This window comes from Stegostoma tigrinum, unplaced genomic scaffold, assembly GCF_030684315.1.
Source record: "Stegostoma tigrinum isolate sSteTig4 unplaced genomic scaffold, sSteTig4.hap1 scaffold_54, whole genome shotgun sequence".
NCBI classification, from domain to species: domain Eukaryota; kingdom Metazoa; phylum Chordata; class Chondrichthyes; order Orectolobiformes; family Stegostomatidae; genus Stegostoma; species Stegostoma tigrinum.
The window spans coordinates 1,430,633-1,458,410 of record NW_026728472.1 but is presented as its reverse complement, the minus strand read 5'-3'; the positions used below and the strand labels follow the sequence as shown (position 1 = coordinate 1,458,410).

The following is a 27,778-nucleotide window of genomic DNA, read 5'->3' as shown; positions in this document are numbered from 1 at the left end:
TCACGACCATGCTATTTGATATTATCAGTGGAGCCTCCGATGAAGTGATGTCCTTCAACTCCGCTCGGAATTTACACTGCCATGTCCATTATGGTGAGTAGTATCATTTCCGGTTTTGATCTGTATGTGTTTGTAAATGTTTGTTTTGATACGTTTATTGGTTGAGGTATGGGTGGAGAACCATGCCTCTAGGAATTTACGTGTATGTCTATATTTGGCTAGGGCTACTAAATTTACATTGCCCCAGTTACCTTGATGGCCATGATTGTCCGAATGTACAGATGTTAAGAAGAGTCGGTCATGCTGTTTTGCTGCTTGCTGATGTTCATATATTCCGATGGCTAGTTTCATTCCTGTCCGGCTTATGCAATGTTTTATGGCAGTGGTTGCATGGTATTACATATCAGAACTGACAGAAAGCCTCCTAAGACCACTAGGAATCGCGGTGGCTGACAAGCCCACAGCCAAACTACGACAAACACTTACAAGGATGAAAGACCCCATTTCCACAACATGCAGAACAAAGGTGGTTTACGAAATACCATACAATTGCCACAAACATTACATCGGACATTCAGGAACATAAACAAGCCAGCTCGGCGAGCAAGTCAACAACCTCAAAAACATAAGTGTTGAGCATGACCCATGCAGTACACTTTCGTGGATCCTGTTGTTTTCTCCAAACTGTCCATTAATGGCATTGTGTAACCATGGTGTCTGGGTGCTGAGTTGCTTTGCTTGGTAAAGTTAGCCACCACATGAATTTTAATAGTGTATACATTAAGACCAATGCTAGGTGACAGTATTCCTGAACAGCCTGTAACTGTGCAAATACCCATCCGATGGTATCTCACCGACTGACTCACAGGTTAGTGCACTGGGCTCTGAGATGATTCCATTCAGTGAGGCTGCTCTGTTCACCAGTCCCCGCAGTACACCCTCCCTGTGAAGCCCTCCAACTGCTGAACGTCTCCCCTCGCTCTCACCTTCTCTAGTACATACAACCTGGCCTTCATATGTTACATTCTGCAGTCCTTAAAGACTTCATTCCTTGTTATCTCTGCAAACTTCTGTGTAATCACCTCAAGTGCTACAACTTAGTATCTTTGTAACATCTTCCAGCATCTGCAGCCCTCTGAATTTCCATAACCACCTCCGAAACATCAGTCCACATCTCTGGGTAACTGATGGGAATGCTGCAAACCTGCCTACACAGCCCTCACTTACACTTTCAGCTCTACAACCCTGAGTGTCTCTGACTCCTCCAGTCCTTGCCATTCTCCCTGAGTCTGTGAACTGATCCAGCCTCATCAAACCTCCCTACCTCAGTCAAGGCCAGCAGCTTCAACTACCACCCCTATCTGTGTATTTTCCAGTGCCAACAATCCTCCCTATCTCAGTAAATTCTTTTTCACGACCGATGACCCTGCACATCTACATCACATTTCTTGTACCTCCGACCCACCTAACACTAACTACCTTCAGTATCTCAGATCTCCCCAACACTGTAACGTCCTCCAGCCTCCACAACCTACCCCCTCTATGAAAGCTTCTCTTATGCCTACAGTACTCCCCATATATGTAAACAAACCTTCCTTGAGTATTCTCCCTATCTCTTGTCCCTGCATCCTTCCCTTTCTGGATTCCGTCCAAGCCCTAAAGCCATCTCTGTACGCAGTACTTCCTGCAGGCCTCTGTAATTTACTTTCCTCTCTCTCCTATGTTCTCCATCTCATACTGCCCACTCCTATGCCTTTAATATCATCCAAATGCCACAACTCTCCTTCAATGTGCTACATTCTCGATTTTTCTTGAGTGCTTGTCTGCACACCACTCACCATCACTGAATAACTTTTCTGTCAATAACATTCTCCACCAAAAGTGCAACAGTCCTTAATACTGTAAGATTCTGCAGTCCGTGAAAATCTGTCTATCTCTGCAACCTCCTCTGAAGGTCTCTCCACATTTGCAAAAAGGCAGATGGAAGATAGTACAAAGTGAAGTGAGCAGATAACGTTGAGTTTCACTTTGATATAATTAAGAGATGAGAGTTTGCAGGGAAGAAAACCATTTTGCCCGCTGTGCCTGCTCCATCATTGAATATGATCGTTGCTGCTCTGATAATCTTCATCACTACTTTCATGCCTTTTCAATATAACACTGATTCCCTCACTGAATAAAAACTTGATTCCCTCAGCAGTTAATCCAGCTTCAACAGCCCTCTCCAGTGAGGAAATAACAGTTTCTCTACCCTCCAATTGGAGAATTTCCTCCTCACTCCCTTGAATGAGTGAGTCTTTCACTGTGATGTTTATGCTCTCCATTTCTAGATTCTCACACAAGGGGACCAAACATCTTTGCACTAACCCTGTAAAAACCTTATAGAGTCTTCAATGTATTAATAGATTTACCTTTTATTCTAAATTCTGATGAGTTCAAGTTCAATCTTTTCCATGTCTTCTCATGAAAATATCTCCATAAAGAGGATCAACCTTCTGATTCTTCTCTGGACTGCCGACAGGGCAATAATATTTGTTCCCTCTCGATAGGTTCCCCACCTGTTCACAGTATTCTCGGTGTGGGCCAAGTACTGCATTCTGGAGTTGTTGCAAAACTTCCCTATTTTCATTCTCTATTCCATTTGAAATGCCAGCATTCCATTTACCTTCTCTATAACCTGCTGAACATGCATACAACCATTTGAGTTTTATGCACAAGAATCCCAAGTTGCAATCAATCTGAAACCAAGAGGTAACAGTAGCAATCAGGAAAGGGCTGGAATGTGTGATAAATGATAAGCTGGGAATGATAACTGCACACTTGGAAATCAATGGGTGAAGCATAGTTCAAAGAATTGTAAATTTTCAGTTTGGAATAAGGCCATTCAGGCCATTCAGTCTTCTCTGCCATTTGAATGTGGCTAACATCTATCTCAACACCGTTCCCTTGCATTGATCCCCTTATTCATCAAGAAGCTACCTATCTCTTTCTTCAATTAATTCAGTGATTTCGCTTCCACAGACCTCTGTAGCAATGCCCAGATTCACCACCATCTGGCTGAAGAAATTCCTCCACCTCTCTGTTCTAAAGGGTTGTGCCTTCACACGGAGGCTCTGCCCCAGTCTCTCCTACAAATTGAAACATCTTCTCCACTTCTACTCTCTCCTTACCCCTCTGTATTCTGTCCGTTTGAATGAAGTCCTGCCCCCTCCATTGAAACCTCATCAAATACAGACCCAGAGCTCTTAACTGTTGCTCATTTGACAACCACCTCATCCATAGCACCTTTCTTGTAAACAGTTTCTGTACTCCCTCCAAGACAAGCACAACTTTGCTTGAGTCTGGGTCCCAAAACTGCTCAGTGTTCCATAGACTATCTGTCCTGAGCTTTTTAGAGCCTCATCTGTACATTTCAGCTCTTGTATATTTACCCACTTGAAATAAATGCTAACATTTCCCGTGCCTTTTTGACTTAAACTGAACCTCCACGTGAACTTGTACAGTATAGTGAACCAGGATTCCAAGACACCTGTATTTCAGATCTTTCGCCATTTAGAAAATAGTCTGCACCTCTATTCTTCCTACCAATGTTCATGACCTCATAACTTTCCACGTTGTATTCCATCTGCCACTTTGTTTCTCATTCTCATAGCCTTTCCGTCTACAGCCTTCCCTTTTCCTCAGCACTGTCTGTCTCTCCACCTCTTCTCGCAGATGATACAAAATTAGCAACAATGCCATCACTTTCATCGTTCAGACTGCTAATATGTACGTGTACACTTGCGGTCCCAACATTGACTGCTGCAGAACTCCACTCATCACTGACTGCCATCCTTGAAAAGGCCCCTTTAACCCACTCTCTGTTTCAGCCAATCCACTATCCGTGCCAAGCGTGTTGTTATGAAAGGCACATTTTGATGGATGAACCCTGTTGGATTTTTCAAGTGTCTGACTAGAAGTAGAATAGATAGAAGAAGAGGAAATGTCCCTTTGAATTTTCAGAGATCTTTGAATTACTTGCCACTGAAGAGGTGGATGAACAAAATTGGCATATGTGGGATTGGAGGGAATGCACTGACATGGTTTGTGAATTGGGTTTGTGAATTCTTTATCAGACAGAAAACTGGTAATAAATGGATTTGTGCTTGACACTCAACAACTCACGAACTGAATCAATGAATTTGGTGGATGAACAAAATTTGATGTTTCTGTGGATTTAGAGATATCAAGAACAGCATATGCTGGAAGTCAGAGTCAATACAGTGTGGAGTTGGAGGAACACAGCAGATCAGGCAGCGTCAGAGGATAAGGAAGGGTCTCAACCCGAAACATCAACTTTCCTGCTCCTCTGATACTGCCTGACCTGCTGTGTTCCTCCAGCTACACATTGTATCGAATGTAATGCCTCCATTCACGTGATGACAAAACGAGATGGCAAGGTGATTTGTATGAGGAAGCAATAGCGACATGAACAATCTGAGAGTTTCTCTATTTTTAAAATGATTTAACAAATTATTTATGGAATAGGACATCATTGGCTAGGCCATCATTTACTTTCCATCGCTCAGGTGCCTTTGTGATCTACCGCAGTCCTTTCTGTGTAGGGACAGGCACAGTAATGGTAAGATGGAGTGTGGCTTGGAGGGGTCCTTGGGAATACTGGTGACCCCGTACACCTGTAGCTCCTGTTCTTCCTGGTTTGTGAAGTACTGTGGAAAGAGACTTGCTGAGTGACCTCAGTGCTGCTTGTAGATTTTTTTTTTCATTCGTTCATTCATGGGATGTGGGCATTGCTGTCTGAGCCAGCATTTATTGTCAATTTTGATTTGCCTTGAACCACTACACCAGCCGTTGGAAATGTTGTTACCTGTGTGGCCTCCACCAGTTGCTACAACACTTCTTATGTCTGTGACTGTATCCAAAGGCATCTTCATGGCTAATACCCTTCAAGCCAAGCAGTGTCCTGGTAACCCATTTTGATACCCTGTCCAACACATGTACATCCTTCTGCTGGCAAATGTGTCTGAGCTAAATTTGTATACATCTGCAACGTGACTCTTTTCTTTGTACTTGGTGCTGTGATTGATGTACTCATGCATATAAAATGCATTTTTGACAGAAATATCCAGTTGTGTTGTCACTTTGGGGAACAATGGACCTGTACACTTGGATTGCTTTGCTTATTGACGTTATGAAGATTTCTTCCATTTCCTGCATCGTTCTCTTCTGCATTCAGTCTTCCAAGATCCATTATCTTGCACTTGTCCAGATGAAATCACATCTGCCTTTTCACCATCCAAGTTTTCAGCCTATTTCTGTCCTCCTTTATCCTTTGGTAATTGTTCCCATGATCCATCAACCACAATCTTTGAGCCATCCAGAAAATTACTGATCAGGCTTTCTACAATCTCCTCCAAATCATTTATATATTTTACAAAGAATATCTATCCCAGCACCAATCTCTACAACACACAGACCTCCAGTCACAAAACCACTGTTCCAGCATAATATGACCAAGTCAGTTCTGTGTCCATCCTAACAGCTCATCGCAGGTCCACTTGGCTTCACGTTCTGTGTTAGCCTGCGATGAGGAACCTTATCAAAAGTCTTGTGAATATCCATATGGACACCACCCAGCCTCATGGCCTCATAAGTCATCTTCGTCCCTTAATTAAAATGTTCAATCAAGCCTGTGAGACATGACTTACCCCACACCCAGCCACATTGCCTATCATTAATAAGTCTACATCACTTTTTTTTCCAAAAACACAAATAAATTCTATCCCAAAGAACCTTCTCCAATAATTTCCCAACTCCTGACCTAAATTTCACAGGTCAGTAATTTCCTGGATTATCCTCATTGCCCTTCAAGGAACAACATTGACTTTTCTCCAATACTCTAGTACCTATCCTGTTATTAAAGAGGACACAAAGATTTTGTATAAGGCCCCAGCAACATATTCCTTCAGATTCTGGGATTAATCCCATCAGGTACTGAGTCTTTTCTACTGTAATGCTTTTTAGAACATTCAGTACCACCATTTTTGTTAAATATTGAAATGCTGTTGAATATCAAGATACCCCATTTCTGGACTGACCATCCACCATACCCTTCTTTGTCAATATCATTGCAAGTATTCGTCAAGGATTGCACTCACTTCATGTACCTCCATGCATAAATTCCCTTCTTTGTCCTTGAGTGGAAGTAACCTTTCCCTCGTTCCTCTCTTATTCCTTCATATTCTGCAAAATGGCTTGGGATTTTCCTTTATTCTAGGTCTAGCAAAGATATTTCATGGACCCTTTGGCCCTCCCCAGGTCCTCCTGTTTTCTTTATATATTTGATCACTCCGTCTGACTTCAGTTTCTGAAATCTTATGTATGCCTCATTTTCCTTTCTGACTAAGCTCATGATTTATCTTGTGGCCCAAAGTTCCCAAATCTTGCCATTCTTACGACCGTGTGTCAATGACCAGCTTTCATGTTCCTGAATCCTTATCTGCTTGCAACATTGAAAAGAGTCTGATCGATTTCTCACATGATTCTCTCAGGTTGGTCATTATATCCCATGTTGTTGCGGCCTCTTTACATTTCAATCTATACATGGTTCACATTGCGTGTCTTTTTTTCTTATCTTTACTTTTATTTTCATTCTCTATATTGAAAAAATACGTCAAGCGTCACCTTGATGTTTCTTGCCAATATGATTTCACACACGCTGTTTGCTTTCTAATTTCTTATTGGATTGCACCACTCCATATTCCACATTCCTCTCAGCTTTTTGTAGGTTTTAGTTACGACTCTCTGACATAATGTTTCTTTTTCTGTCTGCAAGTCTCCTGGACTTTGAGGGAGCTCTGGATTTAGGAGCTTGCCCCTTTTTACTTTGTGAGAATTGTATTTTCTTGGAACTGCGTTAATCTCCTCCGTGAACACCTGCCACTGCGCTGTTTCTGATTGATCTGCTTGTTGCTGCTTCCAGTTCACATTTACTAAATCTTGGCTCAGTAAAATTGGACTTACTCAAGTTAAAAATCGAGCTCTTTGTCCGTCTTTGTTCTTTTTTTTTTCAATAAATTATATTGCACTGCACTGAATTATGATCACTGTTAACAAAATGTCTCCCTTTTCCGTCCAGATATCAGTGGTAATGTATGTGGAAAGTGCTGTCTAAGGAGGGTAATGGTACTCACCCCTGCTGGTGGGTTTTGGAGACGGCGGGTCCGAATGACTGCTGATCGGGATGAATCAAGTGGGCTGCTTGATAGTTGATTCTGTCAAACTTGGCAGAGTACTGTTGGAGCTGCACTCCTTCAGATTATTGGGATGAATACCATTACATGCCTGACTTGAGTCTTGTGGATTGTGGATAGGCATTGGGATGTTTTTTAATTTTTTTGTGGGATGTGAGCTGTGCTGGCTGGCCACTAATTGTTGTCCTTCCCGAGTTGCATTTGAGAAGGTGGTGGTGAGCTGACTTCGCTAATTGCTGTAGTCCACCTGATGTTTGTTGAACCACAACGCCATTAAGGAGTGAAACCCAGGTTTGTGACCCAGTGACACTGAAGCAACGGTGATATATTACCATGTCAGCATAATAAGTGACGTGGAGGGCAATGTGAAAGTGATGGTGCATCCTGTAGATATTACACACACTGCCGCTATTGAGCGTCAGTTGTGGAGGGAGTGGATCCTTGGAGATGTTGTGACTGTAAAACTGGCTGTTTTTTTCCTGCGTGGTGTCAAACCTGAGTATTGATGCACTCTTCTAAGAAAGTGTGGAATATTCCAACACACTCCTGACTTGTGCCTTGTAGATGGTGAACTAGCTTATCGGATTGAGAAAGTGAGTTACTTGTTGCAGTATTCCTAGCCTCTGACTTGCTTTTGGAGCCATTGTGTTTACCTGTTGAGTCCAGTTGTGTTTCTTATCAATAGGAACTTCTGAAATGATGATAGTGGGGCATTTAGTCATGGTGACAACATTGAATTCATGGAGCTATGGTTAGATTGGCTCTTATTGGTGAAGGTCACGGCCTGGATTTCATGAGGCACAAATGTTACTTGTCACTTCTCAACACAAGCCTGAATATTGTCTGCGTCTTGTCGCATTTGGACACGGACTGCTTCAGTGTCTGAGGAGTCGTGAATGGTGCTGAACATTGTGTAAGTCTTGGTGAATATGGCTACCTCTGACTTTAACGGTGGAGGCAAGCTTGTTGATGAAACAGCTGAAGATGGTTGTGCTGAGGACACTACCCTGAGGAACTCCTGCAGAGATGTCTGGGAGCGGAGATGATTCATCTCCAGCAACCATTATAATCTTCTGATGTTTCATATATTACTCCAACTACCAAAGATTTTACACACAGTACTCATTGATTCCAGTTTTGCTTGGGCTCCTTGATGCTACACACAGTCGAATGCAGATTTGATGCCTTAGACTGCCACTCTCACCTCACCTCTGGAATTCGGCTGTTCTGTCCATGTTGAACCAAATCTTCCATGAGGTCAGGAGCTGTGTGACCCCGGTGGGACCCAAAATGTGTGCCACTGAGCAGACTATTGGTGAGAGAGGAGAAAATTTATAAGCAGCTGGGTTCCTAGATTCTGATCTGCTGTTGTAATCAGTGCAGCAAAACGTGCAGGAAGCTGCAAAGGGAATTGGGGCCCTTCTACATGAACAACAAAGCTAGCACATAGGTGCAGCAAATAATCTGGAATAGAAATTGAATACTGGCCCATATTTCAATGAAAAGAGAAACAGCAAAGTAGTCAGGGTAATGACAATTGTTGACGATGAGATTCCCCATGTTCATGATAGTCATTGTCTGATATTTGTGTGGTCCAAATGTTGTGTGCCACAAATGGTCCAGATTTTATTGTATTGGGACATGGACTGCTTCAGTGATGAGTTGAAAATGCTGCTGAACATTGTGCTGTCATCAGCACACTTTCGCACTCCTGATCTCACGATGGAGGGAAGCTCATTGAAGCAGGTGAACAAGTTTTGCCATAGGAAGCTCCCCGATGAACTCCTGCAGCGAATTCCTGAAGCTGAAAAAAACTGACTTCCAAAAACTATAATCATCTTCCTGAAGGCCAGCTAAGTCTTAGAACAATTGAGAGTTGCCCCCTGATTCCCATAAGAGCATACGAGCTAGGCACACTGGTAGGATGTTCTGTTTCTCAAGCCTGCTCTGCCATTGAAATACAAAAGGAGCTGCACAATAGCCAAGCTGAAGATGACAAATGGCAAGGCGTATTCACACCACACAAATGTCAGGCATTGACCATCAGCAATAAGTGTCATTCTCACCACTGTCCCTTAGTATTCCATAGTGTTAGCATCATTGAATGCCCCGCTATCAACATCGTGTTGGGTAACCATTGACCAGAAATTCAGGTGGACTCGCCACATACACACAGTGGCTACAGGAGCAGGTTAGAAGCTGGGAATACTACAACTAATAACTGACCGTTGACTCCCCAAATCCTGAGGGGGCGATCCCGAGGATCTTGGCCGATTACCAACAAAGCGCAAGTCAGGAGTGTGAAGGAATACGTCCCACTGATCTGGGCAGGTGCAACTCCAACAACACTCAATCCGCTCAACATCATCCAGGACAAAGCAGCTACAAAATCTGGCACCACATCCACAAGCATTCATTCCATCCGTCACTGATGCTCAGTAGAAGCAGTACGTATCATCTGCAAAAAAGGTTGCAAAAATTCACCAGAGGTACTCGCCACATTCCAAACTATGACCACTTCCATCTAGGACAAGTTCAGCAGATACATGCTAACATCTCGGCCTGCAAGATTTTCTCAAAGCCACTCGCCATCCTGACTAGGAAATATATCACCGTTCCCTCATGGTCACTGGGTCAAAATTCTGAAATTTGTTCCCTGAGTACATTAGGGCTCAGTTCTTTGCTGGTGGACTGCAGCAGTTCAATAAGGCAGCTCACCATGACTTTCTCAAGGGCAATCAGTGTCAGGCATTAAATGCTAGTCAGCCAATAGCTCCCACTTCATATGAATGAAAAAAAAACAGATCAGTAGGGTTATTGCTGATCCAATTATTCCTCCCATCCCCTTTCCTCCTCTGTCTCTGTAGCCCTTGATACCCCTAGTGCTCAAGAGCCTATCTCATCTTTAATATGCACAAAGACTCTCTCTGTCATGGTGATCCATAAGTTCTCAGTTCTCTGAGAAAAAGAATTCCTCCCTATTTCACTCCCTTTGTGTTGCAGCTTTTTACATTTGTCCCCGTTTAAGTACTGTCGTGTTGTTGCCTCCAAAATGAACAACTGCACATTTTCCCACATTATGACTCCAGTTTTGCTAGGGATCCTTGATCCCACATTTGGTCGGATGTGGCCACTAAATGAACAGCAGTTACTCTCTACTTTGCTTCCAATATTCAACTTTTTTTTTCATGCTTACACCAAGGCTGGAATGACATCAGGAACTGTGACAGCCTGCAGGATCCAAACTGAGCGCTGTCTGATAGCCCTATTTCTGACCCCTTCAATCATTTTATTCCTTACAAATTTCTAATTGGACAACTTTCCACCATGCCAAATAGATGACAACACTGTAACTATGCTGGAATAGATTGACTGGGGCTGCAGAATATTTTGGAGGACATTAATTCAATTGTATTGCCAGGCTGTTGTCAGCGTTCTTTGCATTTTTCAGTGCTGCAACCCATTTCTCAAAATCAAAATCAAACAGTGAGTGGTAAGGGAATGGAACGCTTTGACTGCAACGGTAGTAGATTCGCCAACTTTAGGTACATTTAAGTCATCATTGGATAAGCATATGGACGTACATGGAATAGTGTAGGTTAGATGGGCTTGAGATCGGTATGACAGGTCGGCACAACATCGAAGGGTCTGTACTGTGCTGTAATGTTCTATGTTCTATGTTCAATTAATTAAATTTGCTGAATGATCTCTGAAGGAGCCTGAGATGAACCATCCCATCAGAAATTCTGGCTGAGGGTTGTTGTAAATGCTGCAATCTAATTGTTTTCGTTATTGGGTTGCTTTTTTTTTTCAATGAGAATGGAGATATTTGTGGTCCCTCTGCCTTCAATGAGTTGTGGTTAGTTGTCCTCTGTCACTCATAACTAGATGTTGAAAGGCTGCTTGGCTTGTCTGGCCCTGTCTATCTGCCGCTGCTTAGGTTTGATCCTGATTCAAGTTCATAATGTTCCCATGCATGAACTGCATTTGTCCTTCTGTGGGACGTGCATCATATCTTGTAAATGGTCCATGCTGCAGTTTCTGTGCACCAATGGTGGAGGGAATCTACAAGATGCAATGCATGCATTTATCAAGGCTCTTCATAAAAAAAAGTACATTCCAGTCACAGGATAACTAACAGCAAGAAGGGCAAGTGCAATTAATGCATGGGAACATTAAGAACTTGAATCGGCTATCAGACCAAAGTCAGAACAGATTCCAGAGCTAAGGAAGCCAAGCGATGGATGTAATACCACTAAGTGGTCTGCTTTGTAGTGGGTGGTGTGAATCAGCTTGAGTATTGTTGGGGATGCACCTATCCAGGCCAGTGGAGAGTGTTCCATCACACTCTTGACTTGTAGATATCAGACAGGATTGAAGGAATCAGAAGTTAATCTATTTACTGCACCATCCTTGTCCGACAAGAGGTTGTTAGTGGGTGCTTTAGTGGTGGCAATGCTGTTGAATGTTAAGGGGCCACAGTGTCTCTTGTTGGAAATGGATATTGCTGGCACTTTTGTGATGCCAATGTTACTTGTCAGTTGTCACTTGTCATCCCAAGCATGGCTGTTGTTCAAGTCTTGCTACATTTGAATCTGGACTGATCTGAGGTCTGAAGAGCTTGAGAATTGCAGTTGACTCATGATTGCATCGCACATCTGGCCTTATGAAGGGGAGAGCTCACAGGCTATTCTTTTTGCATGTACCTGCTGCCTTTGTCCATCTAGGTGGGCTTGGAAGGTGTTCTCTCATAAGCCTTGGTCAATTTCTGCAGTGTACTTTGTAGATGCTATATGTTACTACTCTGAATCACAACTGTTGGAGGGGGATGAATGTTTGTGGAAGTGATAGTCATCAAATAGTCATTGTCCACTACCTTTTACAACTAAATGTGTGGGTCTGCAGCGTTTAGATCTGATCCATTGGTTGTGCGATCACCCAGCACTGGTTTCAGGTTATCTGGAGAATATTCCAACACACATTTGGCTTCCAAAAGCCTGCCCACTATCTGTAAGACTGGAATCAGAAGGTGAGTTACGGTGTGTTGGACTCCTAGCCTCTGAGTTGCTGTTGAAGACATATTTATTTTTAAGATTCATCCAATGCAGTTGCCGGCCAATGGTGATTCCGGCAGGATGATGATAAATGTCCTGTTGGGGATGTAGTGATGGTAATTCCTTTGAATATTAAAATAGTGGTTTGGTTATTAAATATTCTATTTGTTTGGCATTTGTATAGCCCCACTGTTATTTCTCACTTGTCAGAACAAACCTTGGATATTTTCCAGGTTTTGTTGTATTTGAACCTGGACTGTTTCAGTATCTGTGGACCAATATAATCAGTGAACATTCCCATATCTGACCTTTGAGGGAAGAAAGGTCACTGAAGCAGCGGAAGTTGTTTGAGTTTCGGAGACTACCTCTCCTGAGGAAAAGCTGCAGTGATGTCTTCGATTTTAAGTAACTGATACGACCAACAACAACCTTTTTTTGCTGGCGATTTACTCCAAGCAGCAAGAAATTTCTGCCCAGATTCTGATTAACATTAATTTTAATTGGGTTTCTATTGTCACAGTCTGTCAAATGGTGCCTTGATATTAAGAATAATTACTCTCACTTCCCCTCTGGAGTTAATCTATTTTGAACCAAGCTTGGAATGAGATCAGGAGCTGAGTGACCCTGATGGAACACTGACTGAATGTCACGAAGCAGGCTATTGCTGATAGAGCACATTATTGCTGGACCCCCCCCCCCACCCCACACACACACACACACACACACACACACACACACACACACACACTCTCACTCTCTCTCACTCTCTCACACACACACTGACACACACACTGACACACACACTGACACACACTGACACACACACTGACACACACACACACTCAGACACTCACACACTCAGACTCACACTCTCTCACACTCTCTCACACTCTCTCACACTCTCTCACACACACACTGACACACACACTGACACACACACACACTCAGACACTCAGACACTCAGACACTCAGACACTCAGACACTCAGACACACACACTCACACACTCACACACTCACACACTCAGACACTCAGACACTCAGACACACACACTCACACACTCAGACACACACACACACACACACTCAGACACACACACACTCAGACACACACACACACACACACCACCCCCAGATTTACATGGTAAACTCTCTACTGGTATGTCAGTGATTGGCTGCAATGAAATTGCCCTGACTCTGCGTCCAGGACATTTTTAGCCATTTAACCACATTGTTGGTAGATGTCAGTGTTCTTACTGGACTGGAACAGCTTGGCAAAGGATCGGGCAAATTCTAGATTCAGATATTACCAGGGCCCACAACCATTGCAGTTTTCAGTGTCTCCAACCATTTCTTGATATAGCATGGAGTGAATCAATGCGTCTGAAAATTGTAATCTGTGATGCTGGGGACCACTGCAGGAATTCGAAATGTTATATCTGCTTGGTATTTCTGGCTTAAGATTTTTACAGATGCTTCAGCTTTATTTTTTGCCCAGAAGTGCTGGACTCCCCCAGAATTGAGGATTCAATTGTAGGAGATCAGCCGCCTCCTTCAATGGTTTCCTTCATTATCCACTACCTTTTACAACTAAATGTGCGGGTCTGCAGAGTTTAGATCTGATCCATTGGTTGTGAGATCACCCACCACTGTCCATCACTTGCTGCTCATGCTTTTGGCATTTCACGTTGTTCTGCTTGGTAGCTGAAGACGGTAAGAGCTTCTTCCAAGTTGTCACCTCATGTCCAGGTCTGGCTGCTGCTGCCCCTGGCGTATCCTTCTGCACTCTTCATTGACCAGGGTGGGTTCCTGGCTTGTTGGTAACTGTAGAATGGGAAATGTGCCGGGCCACGAGGTTGCAGACTGTGAGTCGTGTAGAGTATGATTCTGCTACTGCTGATGGTTCACTGCTCCTCATGGATGCCTTGTCATTAGTTCTTGGATCTGTTTGAATTCTCTCCCGTTCAGCACATAGGTTGCTACATAACATGGTAGAGGGGTAGAAAATGTGAAAATGTCACTTCCTCCCACAAGGAGACTATGCAGTGGCCACTCTTATTGATGTGTGAAATGAAGAGGTGCATCTGCTGCAGCCAGATTTGTGACAATGCATTTAGGTATATGTTTCCCATTTAGTGATTTTTCTCATAAGCTACTGCAGGACTGTCAAGCAGCTGCAATATCCGGCATGAATACTGAGCACTAAAGTGACGAGATACCAAGAAGCTGCCCCCTCTTTCTGGCTCAGTTGGACAGGAATTAGCGGAGAGAGTGGTGATTTTTGCCTAAAACATAATCCTGCTTTACAGTAAATATCTAGCTGTTGCTTGATTCGTCCATGTGAATTATAATGCAGATAACGCTTACATTTTTTTTACAGCAATGTGTTAATATCACTTGAAGTCTTACAAGTTTCTAAAATAAACCAAATGCATTGTTTTTCAATTAAAAACAACTGAAGTGAGAATAATTAAATTATCAGAGTACACTTAATTATTGCAGAATTTTTTGACTCGTAAACAGCTGAATCATGTTCAGATCAATGAACACATCATCTTGCAGTCAGCAAATCTGTTAAAAATAAACTTAAAACAAAACCCTGAATTCAGCTGCAGTGCTACCAGGGCTCACCACTACCTCCAAAACACTGGCCATCTCCCAAATCTGTCCAGAGAGTTTTGAAACTGGACTTGGACTGATATTCACACAGTCCCTCTTAACAGGGAAGTGCATGGAGCAGAGTAGCCAATGAACGAGGACCGGGCACATTGCTCGTCCAAATGCAGCTCAACGTTTGTAAAAAATGACCTGCCAACAATCATGTCTCATAAGTTTATCTCTGTTGATGACTTCTGGTGTGCCAACTAATCTCTGCAATTGTGCACCTTGGACCCAATCGTGAATGAAGATGTTATAAAAGGTGAAGCACACCTGCAGCACGTGTTTCCTGACATTGAATCCTTCATTAACAATATCCAGCACTCGTTACTCCACATGTCACTGTCCACACAGAATTGTCCAGTGACAATGATGGTCAGAATATTCCCAACCCAACATTCTTGTGTGTGACTGGAGATAGAAATTTCTCTGGAAAATTTCTCAGCACATCTAACTGTTAACAGCCAAATCACATTACTGAACACCGACATCCTTCGGTAGTACCCACTTTCCAATTGTCCAAAAAGCACACACCTACCCATGTCTTCAGTTCAATTTTATGATTACAATATAAATATGATGAGAACTGAGCACAGATCACAGTAAAGGACTTTGAAATTATAACGCTTGTTGCCATACCCAAGATCAAATGATTATTAAGTGCAAGGACATTGAAAATATACAATTATTTTTCCCGTGTTCTAATATATGCGCTCATATTTACACACAATTATTTTCATGGTAACAGTGTCATGGTGTCGGATCAAACTTTGACGAGGAAACCTCCTGCTGAATCCCCTCTCCTAGCTGGTGGATCAGCCTTTGTATTATCCAGTCCCTTCAGCTGTTTGTTTGTATCACAGAAAATGAATGGATTAAGGTGAAGACCTGGTCTAATGCTAGAAATCCGTGGAGGAGTCTGAAGGAGATCACCCCATCGACACTTTTGTCTGAACATTGTTGTGAGTATTTCAGCCTCATGTTTTCGATTGTTCTGAGGAAGGGCCACTGGAGCCAAAACGTTCACGCTGTTTTTTTGTTCTCCACAGGTGCTGCCAGACCTGCTGAGCTTTTCCAGCAACTTCTGTTTTTATTATATTTTCTGCTGTTGTGTAGGGCTCTTCCATCATTGAAGGTGATATTTGTGGAGCGTCCTCCTCCAGTGAGTTCTTTGATTGTCCAACACCATTCAGGACTGGATGTCGCATCATTAGAAAGATTATGTGTGATTCGTTGGCTCTGGGTTCACTAATATCTGTCCATCATTTGCTGCTTGTTCTGTTTGCTGAGGAAGTGGTCTTCACCTCATTTTATAGATGGGTTTGCTGCTGCTATTGACAGGATTTCCTGTGTTGTTTGCTGAACAAGGGTTTATCCCTGGCTTGGCCATCATAATAAAAAGTGGGATATGCTGGGCAATGGTCTTCGAAATCATGCTGGAGTAAAATTCTGCTGTTGTTGGTGACCCAAATCTCCTCTTGCAGCCCAGCGTTGAGTTGCCAAATTTACTTGAAATCTCACCTATTTAGTACGGCATTAGTGTCAAACATTTGATGAACGGTATTCCCAATGTAAAAGTGGGACTTCATCTTTTGAAATAGTGTGTGCAGTAGCCACTGTTACTGATACAGTCATGGATCCGCGTACCCGCATCTGGCAGATTGGTGACGATGAGTTCCAGTACATTTCTCCCTCTTAGTCGGTCCCTCCCCATCAGTAGCTGCCTCAGCTGAGCAGCTATGTTCTTTCAAACCCAAACATTTCCATGAGCATTGCTGCTGCCGATTCTCTCTTGTTGGTGATTTTGAAATGAACCACCCTGTATACATTCTTCATATTTCCCACTCTCTCATTGTTTCCTCCAAGTTTTGCTCATTGTGGAGGAACACTGATCCACCAGTTCAGGAAGATGATTCACCCAGAAATTTCTGTGTCAAAGTGTGATCTGACACCATGAGGCTTTGTTATGTCACATTGTTGCTTGACTGGCCTGTAGGATGGCTCTCCCAGTTTTGTCACTAGTTCCCAGACACTAGCAAGGACAACTTTGCACCATCTACAAGGCTTCTCATTTTTGCATCTGTCAACTGAGGGGGCTGCAGGTCCTCTGCTGCCCTGTATGACACTGACTCCATGGCTCTTGGGATTAAACCCTCCAAGGTCTCACTCCTTCAGTTACTCCCAGTTCCTTGTCAGTGGCACAGATTTCTAAAATTTGTTCCCTTGAATGTGTAATTCTGTGTTTTTAAACTGTCCAGCTGTGCCTCTAACTTTCCTTGCCAACACTGCTAACTACTACATCCATCTCCTTCTACATCCCTTCTTATCTCTCTAGCCTTCTCCTGTCCCACTCGCCCTACCTATCTCTGTGACCTTTTCCAGCCCCTTCGCCCTCTCCGTCTCTCTAACGTCCTCAGCCCCATTCACCCTTCCTATCTCTTTGGCCTTTTCCAGCTCCACTCATTCTCCCAATCTCTCTAACCTCCCAGCACCATTCAGCTTACTAATCTATTTAATCTCTGCCAGACCCATTCACTGTCCTCATTTCTGTAAGCTGCCGGACCCATTCGCCTTTCCTATGTCTTCCACCTCCACCTGTCCCACTCGTCCTCCTATCTCTCTAACCTAACCAGCCCTATTCACGGTCTCCATCTCTATAACCTCCCAGCCCCATTCACCCTTCCCATCTCTCTAATCTCCTAAAGTCCCATTCGCCCTCCCTGTCTCTCTAAACACCTCCAGTGCCACTTACTCTCCCTAGCTCTCTAACCTCCCAGCCCCATTCAGCTTCCTGATTTCTTGAAGCTCCGCCAGCTCCATTCACACTCTCCATCTCTTTCGCCTCCTCCAGCCCTCCCTATCTCTCTAACTTAGAGCTGACACACGTCTCCTGTTATACTGTGAATGAATGAAGAAAACAATCTCTGTAACCTGTTCCAGCATGCAAAGGCCTCGCTATCTCTGTACTGTTTCTCGCCCCACAATCTCATTACTGTAACTTCCGGAGCCCATAAAACCTTGAATTTCCTCCAGATTTCATTCCTTCTTTTCTCTGTAACATCATCCATCAGTTACACTACTCCCAAATTTGGCATCACCTCCTTCCCCATCCCATCCTTCTCTCAGTAAACTCCTTCAGCATCTACTCCATCTCTCCTGCAGCCACTTCAGCTCTCCCTATTTCTATGATTTTCTCCAGCACCTACGCTACTCTCCATCCCTGTAGCCTCCCACAGCTCTGATAACCTCTCTATCTCTGTCACCTTCTCCAGCACCTACACCCTTCCATATACTTGCAATTTGCTCATGCATGTACATGCATCTCTTATCCTTGTAACCTCCTCTGTCCCCCGAAAACTTCCTCATGTTGAGTGGCATGGTAGATCATTGGTTAGCATTGCTGCCTCACAGTGCCCAGGACCTAGGCTCAATTCTAGCCTCAGGAGAATGTCTGTGTGGAATTTGTACATTATCCCTGTGTTTGTGTGGGTTTCTGCTGGGCGCTCTGGTTTTCTCCCACAGTCCAAAGATTTGCATGTTAGGTGGACTGGCTATGGGAATTGCAGGGATGGGGTAGGGGAGGTGTGTCGACGTGGACTTACCAGGCCACTGTAGGGATACTGTACTGTTATCTGTTGTATGTGAACAGCAGAAGACCTATAAATCCCTCAGTCCCATTTCAGAGACAAAGGAGGAAACCGTTCAGTACCTCGAGCCTGATTTGGTGGAACAATAGAGACGCTTCAGCCCATTGAACATTTACACAGGAGCAGTTAGATCCCTTTAGACCTCAAATGTCTTCCACAGCAACAGGAGGAGGATATTCAGATTTTGAGCCTCTGACTTAGTTTCAGGTGCTAGTGTCTGTGACCCTGGGAACATGAAGAGGGCATTCAATCAATCAAGTTTGTAAAACAGGAAAATAATGAGGCCGTTTGGCCAGACAAGCCTCTTACACAGCAAGCAGAGTAGAACTTTTAACCTTTCGTGTCTGTTACACAGGATTGGAAATTAATCCAGAGGCTACAGAAAGGGAGGAGCTAAGAATATTCATCTTCATTAGGGAATGAAATTCAATAAGAAACTACTGAGATTGAAGACAATTTTTAGAATCTATGTCTAAGCAATTTAAAATAAGGACATTTGAAAATCAAACTGCAATCCATCAGCGTCAGCAAGGGCTTTTGTTTTGAAATATGAATTATCTTTGAGTAATTTTCTCGAGCTCTTTCAACATGTGACCAGCAAGCTGGATCGCAGGAATTGTGTGGGTATATGCAAGATAAGATCAACTGGTGCAGGTGTAATTTATTAGCTTGGATAGAGGATTGGCTAACCAGCAAAATGCAGAGACATGTGTCAAAAAAGTTGCACATGCATTTATTTTCAGATGACACTAAAATAGCTAGGAAAGTAAGTTGTGAGGAAGAAATAAGAAAATTACAAATGGATATGGGTAGCTTAGGTTAAGGGGATAACATTTTCCAGATAAAATTTAAGGTAGATAGGTATGAGCTTATCCATTTTCGTCAGAGGAGTAGAAAGGGAACATATTGTATGGAAGAACTTCAGAGTGCTTTTGTGCAGAGGATCTGAATGCCCTCCTCCATGATTTGTAGAAAGCTAGCATGAAAATACAGCAGGAAATAAGCAAGGCAAATGGAATTCCCAAATTTATTCCAAAAGGAAAATAGCGTAAGAGTAGGGAAGTGGCTGCATTCATGCAAGACATTACTGAGACTGCAACAGGAGCAATATGAACAGCTTTGGCAATGAGAGATGTAGTAACATTGCAATCAGTTCAGAAGAGGTTCACCAGTTGATTTTTGAGATAAGTGGTTTATTTACGAAGAGAGATGGAGCATTTTAGTCTTATACTCTTTGGAATTTAGAAGAATGAGAGAAGACCTTATTGAAGAATGTAAGATGTAAAAGGGGACTGATAATGTAGACGTAGAGAGTATATTTCTTCATGTGAAACTATCCAGAAAAACAAGTCATCTGTAGCAGAGTTAATATGGAATGAGTACAAATTGACTCTGTCAAATTGTTATGAATCTTTGGAATTCACTCCCCGATGGTTCGGGGATGCTGGGACAGTAAGTAAATGAAGGTTCTGGAGAAGTAGCAGGAATGTGGAGACAAGATGAGAGCAGATTCGAGCTGCTGAATTACTTCTTGTTGTTATGTGTTTGTTTATTTTTTTCTGCAGCATTCAGCAAATCAAATGTGCTACACAGGTATAACAAGGTGTTGAGCTGGGTGAACACAGCAGGCCAAGCATTATCAGAGGAGCAGGAAGGCTGATGTTTCAGGCCTCGACCCTTCTTCAGAAAAAAGGTTCTTTCTGAAGAAGGGCCTTGGCCTGAAACATCAGCCTACCTGCTGCTCTGATGCTGTTTGGCCTGCTGTGTTCATCCAGCTCTACACATTGTTATCCCAGATTCTCCAGCATTGGCAGTTCCTACAATCTCTTTGCTGCGCTGGAACTGGGGAAGGATTGGTTATTAACCAGGAAACAGACAGTCTTTATCAATGTGACCAAACATAAACCTGTGCAGTCACACAGTAATCATTGCTGGTCCCCAGCGCTTGTAATGTTTACCAGTAATTTGGATGAGTGAAAAAAAATGCACTCCAACTAAAATTTGTGATGACACTAAGATAGGCAGGAAATTAAATTATGGAGGGGAGCTGGAAATTCTGTAATTGGACAAAGACAGGTTCAGTCAGTCGTCAACAAATTGGTGGATGGAATACAACGTGGATAAATGTGAACCTGTCAAATTTTAATGAAGAAGAAAGGCAGGATATGACATAAGATGAGGCTGATTACAGGATTGAGTGATACCGCAAGTACTGGAGCATATTGACCCTTTCAGACATTAGGAATGTTGCTCCATCTCCTTGATGCTCTGCTCCCTGTTGTTGCCAGTGGCCCCATTGCTCTCAGTAAATACTTGATAATTTAATGTGGTTGGTTTGTAATGATGTTTGGTGATGTGGAGTGTAGTTTGAAACTTCAGCGATTGGTCTTTATTTGAAATGCCATTCTTTCTTTCTATGTGGAGACATGAAGAAAATAGGGATGGCTAACTACTTCTGTATGCAGAAACTGTGGCTGCTGCCAGGACGGGGGGCATTCACCACCATGATGTACTGTGCATGGTCACACTGCTACATTTAATTGAATGAGAGGTCCTCCAGTTCCTCTGCCTCTGCGCATTGACAGGGGGACATTGCAGAGCCACGTAGATGAGAAAAAAGAAAAGGAAAAGAAACAGTTTGAATTCCAATTAAAAGCAGAGGAAATAAAAGGTGAGAGGGTTTATTTTCAGAATTAAGAGAGAAAGAGAAGAAATGGAGAAAGAGCGAAACACAAAACAGAAAGAGGGACAGTTTGAACTTCAGAAGTTGGCATTAGAGATGAAAGTCAACTTAAAACGACGGAGGTGAAAGGTAAAGGTCGGCTTCGTAAGCAAGATAGTGATGACAAACAAAACCATCATAACCAAAGGCCTGATGGGAATTTGTTTAAATAAGTTCAAGTGTTGCCTTAACTTTGAAGAGAAAGATGCAAAAGTATTTTTCACTTCATTTCAGAAAGTGGCTAAATACATGGAAAAGCCAGTGACTATGTGGGTATTGTTGATCCAAACAAAGTTGGCAGGTAGAACTGGTGAGGTATTTGCATCACTATGGGTGTGAGGGGGGCTCCTGGTTTGTGAATTTTTGGTAGTCCGTAGAAGCGTGGTGTGTTGGATCCATCTGGTTTCATTTTTTGGAAGTCTCTCTTGTTTAATTATCCAGACTTTTGAAGTTTTTTGAGTAAGGCTGTGATTCGGTTCTCTAGTTATGGCGTCGGGTCTATCGCCACCTGTTGGCAAGTGTCGGTATCTGCAAGCAGTGCGTTCGCTTTCTCAAGCCCTCAGACCCATAGTGTCGCTACCTGGAACACCAACCTACAGATTAGCCAAGGAACTACACCAAAGACTAAAACACCTAGTAGAAGACTCCCACCACTCCATTCGCTCCACCCAAGAATTCCCGAACACCATCAATAACACAAAGATAGTAGAGGATGAAATAATGGTCTCCTTTGACGTAACAGCCCTGTTCACATCCATCAACATCAACCTGGCTAAAGAAACACTGACGACACTATTAGAAGAACCGAAGACACATACACCAGACACCACCAGCCTCATCAGCAAGGACAACATCATCAAGCTAGTGGACCTATGCCTCACCACCCACTTCACTTTCACTAATAAAACCTACAGACAAACCAACGGTACACCCACGGGATCTCCGATATCAGGGTTCTTAGCAGAGGCAGTAATGCAGAGACTCGAACAAACAGCTCTGCCAACCATCCAACCCAAACTTTGGGTCCGCTATGTTGATGACACCTTTGTCATCAATAAACAAAACAAATTAGAGGAAACCTTCAAGACCATCAATAATACCCTTTACTGGCATAACATTCACAAAAGAGGAGGAAAACAACAACAATCTGCCATTCCTAGATGTCACAGTAGAGCGAACAGTCAATGGGGAACTTCAAACCAGCGTCTACAGGAAAACAACACATACGGACCAAATACTGAACTACAGGAGCAACCATCCCAACACCCACAAACGAAGCTGCATTAGAACATTATTCCAACGAGCCACCACACACTGCAGCACAGAGGAACTACGAAGAGCAGAAGAAAATACAGCGTATTCAAAAAGAATGTGTACTCAGCAACAAACCCAAACAAACAGACAAAACGGGCCCAGAAACCATAACCACGCTCCCCTACATCAAAAACATTTCCGAAATGACTGCCAGACTACTCGGACCTCTTGGCATCAGCTTCCATCGTGAATATGAATCTGACCAATCCTAGTTTCATTTGTGATGTGTCCTAGCTGGCAACTAGGCAACATCAAAAATGTGATGTCGTCTCTTCTCTGTGTTTGTAGTTCCTCAGGCCTCTGATTGTTTCGGTGATGAAAACAGTAAAATGGGCAACAAGTCCCGAGAATAGTGTAGACCTCCAATTGTACAGTACCTCCTCAGATCTTTGCTTGGGGACTTTGCACATCACGTTGGTGCCAGTTTCTGCTTCTCAACTGGTCAGTCACTGAAACGGCTGGAGCTCGAGATCACCCACATACACTGTATCTGCAGGTTCAGCTCAAACAATTATAGCAACGACGTATCTACCTCTCACCCACCAGACCTTTATTATGAGATTGCATTTACACAGCACCATCAATGCTTCACCTCGGTTCCACTCGGCTGTGATACCGTACTGTCCAATCAGAGTGGTGTGTCCCTTTTGATCTTTTGATTTTACATTTTGTATCTGACACCTATCTCACTACCCCGGATGAAGGAGTGATGCTCTGAAAGCTTGTGGTTTCAAATAAACCTGTTGGACTATAACCTGGTGTCACGTAATTTCTGACCTTGCCTGCACCAGTCCAACCCCGTCCCCAGCGGGTGATTTTGCACAGTTTGCTGACGTCTGTTTCCCTGAATCAACGGATCAACATCAGAATGTACATTGAAAAGATACTAGCTCGGGGCCATGCGGATGCATTGCTTTGGGTCAAGTTCTCCAATTTAACCCACGCAAAATTCATGACAAGATTGAATTCAACATACACCCATCAGGACCCTCTCTTCCCCTGCTCCACACAGAGTGAGACAGAGACAAGCAGCGGGATTTGACCCCTCTTCGTAATTCCCCGCTGCCTGTAGAAAGCGGCCACTGCAGCTTCGATCAGCGGCTTCCTGCTCGTCCTGGGACACAATTTACAGAAACTCATTTCTAGTGAACGGTTTTTCTCCTGTGAAAGAGTTGAAAAAGCTTTTGTTAAATTTGACAATGGCTGCAGCAGATTTTCCCTGTCTTTGGAACCTTTCTGCCCAAATGCCTATCTCCAAATTAGAAGCAACAAGATTTTTTGATGAGAACAACAATATATAAAAAAACTCTGCTCACATTTAATGAAAGGGAGGGAAAAACACAACTTGTTCGGATAATGAGGGAGCAGCACTGTAAGGCGAATGTAATAACTGCCACACCGCAGAAAAACAGTGGGCCACTGACCCTACTTTTTACACTGCCTTGGTCTATTATGCACAGACTATCCATTCATCTATTACATTGCAGTACCTCATGCATGAGACCCTCTTTCAGATGACACCTGTGCTTGCAGTGTTGAGTCTGTATTTTGTTGATTCAACGAGAGGCTGTAAGTTCATTTCTTTCTGGGACCTGTGAGAATTTTCACCATCTGCTGCATCCAACATCCAAAGGAGCTCTTTAAACTTTGTTTAAAATTATTTCTGATGCAACAGTATTAACTCCACCAGCCAGAAATGCGTTTGAAATACTGTATTCTTGTTTGTCCTTCCAGGTGTTTGAGAAAGGTATTTCGGATGCAGTTGATGTGAGGAATGTTCCAGTTAAGCAGGAAGAATGAGATGGAGCAGTATAAATTGCAGCGTAATGAGGAAACAATGGGGCAGTAATATGGACAGGGAGGTGACCGAATAATTTTCTTCTTTGGTGTAAACAGAGTCTGATTTTAAATCTGAATTTGAACAATATAAGTCAGATGAGTGAAATCCTTGCTTTCTGGTGGTTGGTCTCTCCTGAGGTGTCACTTTCGGGGGAACGTATCTGATTGCTCCCATTTGTGGGTGAAAATGAGGTTCAGTTCCCCGAGGGGGACAAGAACACAGTTTTACCATCTCAAACTTCAGTCCCATTTATTGAGACTTTTGAGATTGAAATGTCACAGGGAAAGTATTATTGAGATGAACACTTGAAACGCCACAGCATACAAGGCTACAGACCAAGTGCTGGAAACTGGGATTGAGGGGCTGTGATTCAAACATTTTGGAAGAGAAAAGAAGTAAAAACTGCATCATTAAGAAACAATGCACATACTTCTGAAGTCATTCCTGTGGCCTAGTGGTTTGGATTTGACACTTTCACCACCGCAGGCCGGGTGTGATACCCAGTTAGGGAATCAGGATTGTTGTTCCTGACATGGAAAATAGCAGAGGTAAAACAGCGCTGACGGGAATCCTTTCAATAGTTTGAATCATTTACCGTCCCTGAGAACATGAAAGTCAATGTCGCAGACTCTTAAGGATGGGAACGGTGCCTGACCTCTCTCTGTTCTGTCAGACAGGTCACCCTTCATTCTCCTCTGATTCCACTTCCCAAAGAGATTCTAAAGATTCTTGAAGCTGAGACTGGGCAAGTTATTTAGTTTCCTTGTCATTCCCAATAGCTGCAATGATTGGGTCAGTGGATTTGGGAAAATAAAAGTTGCTCATGGGCAGCTTGTGGGACAATTTCAGGTGCCCTTTACTCCCACGAGGCTGGGACATTGATGACAATCACTGATTGGAGTCAGAAAGGATTCGCATTTGTGCAGAAATTCAAAAGTCAAACGCCCAAAACAGCGGTCAGGAGGTGTAATGAGCTTTTACATTGAGACTGAGCTCGGTAGGAGTCAAACCTACAATCTCCTGGTCCGTAATCACGTGCATAATCCATTGTGCCACTGACCCACTGCATGCATGCCCCTTACACACTGCTGTTATGGTGTTAACATGGATACGAGTAGCAGCAGTAACATTCATCACGTGAACAGCCAGTAAAGATAATCACCGTGACAGCTTCAGTTCCACGGCCCCCAACTTTGTGATGCGACGCGTTTCACGGGCAAAGAAAACACCTTTGCCCTCAGGGAGTTGCTCTTTACCCTATCCAGTCCGCTGGCCCATTCAATGAAATCAGTAATGTTCTATTAAATGTCAACTCCACTTTCCTGCTTTTCCTCCACAACATGAGGAAAACTCAAGCTTAATTGCAACATCGTATATTCCCGTTATCTTTTGGGAGGTTACTTTACTTAAATGACCTGTATGTGTTTACAGGAAATTGAATAATATTAAACGAGCGAAAAAGCCCTTCCTGCAATTTAACCCAGTGTGGAGTCAACCATATGAGAAAGTTCAGAGCGAGAACATTACCCCCATTTCTTCGTGCGCAGATATTTCTCTTTGTGAGTTGAATATTTACGGCATTTTTCTTCAGAATTGAGATATTTTCATGGACAGATATTCCCTGAGTTCACAAATATCTGTGCTGATGAAAAATATTTTGCTTCAGGTTAAAATTGTTTTCCCAAATCCTGACATCACAATAATCCTTGTTCTATGCCTCAAAAAGTTGTTCCGGGTGAGGTTAGAGCTCAGGCTCAGCAATTTACGCGCCTTCATACCAACACAGAGAGACCATGCGCTCAACAATTGTGTTTTTCATTCCTTGTGACACGTGCTACAGAAATGCAGCAAAATATAAAACATTTTTACGTGAAAATATTCTACAAGGTGATACTTTTCTTTCTTCAAACCCTCGCTATTTCATGTATCTGTGCTTGATGTATCAGAATTCAAACTCAGCTCTTGGAGATTTCTCTCATTTGCACAAACACCAACCCTCCTTTACTTTGTTTGTTTCACTTCACCAAGGCGCTGTGTAATCTAACACTCATTTTTACATTGACACTGTTCAGTCAGTCCTGCTACGGTCACGGTCGCTTAGTGAACATGATCCAGATTTATCAACGAAACCTTGAAACCTGTCGATCCACTTAGATACTGTGGTTGTGAGACCAAACATCATGTAGCAGCTTTTTCCTGACATGTGCCAGTGACTATTACAATATCAGACTCAGGAAAAGGACACAGTATAGCATTGATAAAAAGAAACTTCAATGGAAAGACAATTTTCTGTGGTTTTGTCATTTATGTGGAAGAGATGTAGAAAGTATCTAAAGTTCAGATTGGAATGATGGCAAAATAGGTCACGTAAGAATATGCGACAAATTGTTGCGTATCTGTAGAAAACTTAGAATTGCTGATTCAATGTTGACCTCAAACTTAAAACACATTCTGCTTAAATATAAAGTATCATCATTAAAAGACAAATGGATTTTTTTCTGTCATTGCTAGAGGAATGGAGTTTAAAAACAGGGAGGCTATGCTGCAGCTATGTAGGGTCCTGTTGAGGCCAGACCTGGAGTACTGTTTGCAGTTTTGGTCTCCTTACCTGAGAAGAGATATACTAGCGCTGGAGGGGCAGTAGAGGGGCTTCATGCGGTTGATTGCAGAGTTGAGAGGCTTGGATTATGAGGAGAGACTGAATAGACTGAGATTTTATTCATTGAAATTCAGAAGATTGGGGGGAGATCTTGTAGAAACATATGAGATTATGAAGGGAATAGATAAGCTGGAGTTAGGGGAGTTGTTTCCACAAACAGGGGAAACTAGGACTAGGGGGCATAGCCTCAAAAGAAAGAGAAGTAGATAGAGGTCAGGAGGAACTTCTTTACTCAAAGGGTTGTGAATCTGTGGAATTCTCTGCCCAGTGAAGGGGTTGAAGCTACCTCACTGAATATTTTTAAGGCAAGGCGAGATACATTTTTGAACAGTAAAGGAATTAAGGGTTATGGTGAGTGGGCGGGTCAGTGGAAATGAGTCTGAAAAAGATCAGCCATGATTTTATTGAATGGCGGGGCTGGATCGAGGGGCCGGATGGCATACTCCTGCTCCTATTCTTATGTTCTTATGTTATCAACCATGAGTTGTGGAACCATGACGTATGACATTTTATATGGCCTGTGTTAAGGGGATGTGATAAACTATCCGGGCTTATCTGCTTCTAACAACTGTGTCAATCTATAACGGTGTTTATAAGTATTGCCCTGTTTTTGTATTTATTAGAGACAATGGA

General features: G+C 42.9%; 1 protein-coding gene across 3 annotated transcripts; it reads left to right on the top strand.

The window, feature by feature from the left end:
- Positions 1-27,778, top strand: LOC132208830 (uncharacterized). Of its 3 annotated transcripts, XM_059644150.1 has the most exons (3): positions 1-93; positions 15,827-15,925; positions 21,817-27,778. In XM_059644150.1, exons 1-3 carry the CDS (start codon positions 9-11, stop codon positions 22,617-22,619), a joined length of 987 nt encoding a protein of 328 aa, XP_059500133.1. In that variant the 5' UTR covers positions 1-8; the 3' UTR covers positions 22,620-27,778. The 3 variants fall into 3 exon arrangements, with proteins under 3 accessions (XP_059500133.1, XP_059500134.1, XP_059500135.1); XM_059644151.1 differs by lacking the exon at positions 15,827-15,925 and having other exon boundaries at positions 27-93; XM_059644152.1 differs by lacking the exons at positions 1-93; positions 15,827-15,925 and adding an exon at positions 16,032-16,125.

Excerpts from the sequence above, each read along its gene's own strand:
- LOC132208830 (XM_059644150.1), top strand. The coding sequence starts at position 9 with ATGCTATTTGATATTATCAGTGGAGCCTCCGATGAAGTGATGTCCTTC. Across the intron at positions 94-15,826 it reads ACACTGCCATGTCCATTATG|AAAATGAATGGATTAAGGTG; the intron begins GTGAGTAGTATC and ends TTTGTATCACAG. Across the intron at positions 15,926-21,816 it reads ACTTTTGTCTGAACATTGTT|TTATGGCGTCGGGTCTATCG; the intron begins GTGAGTATTTCA and ends TCGGTTCTCTAG.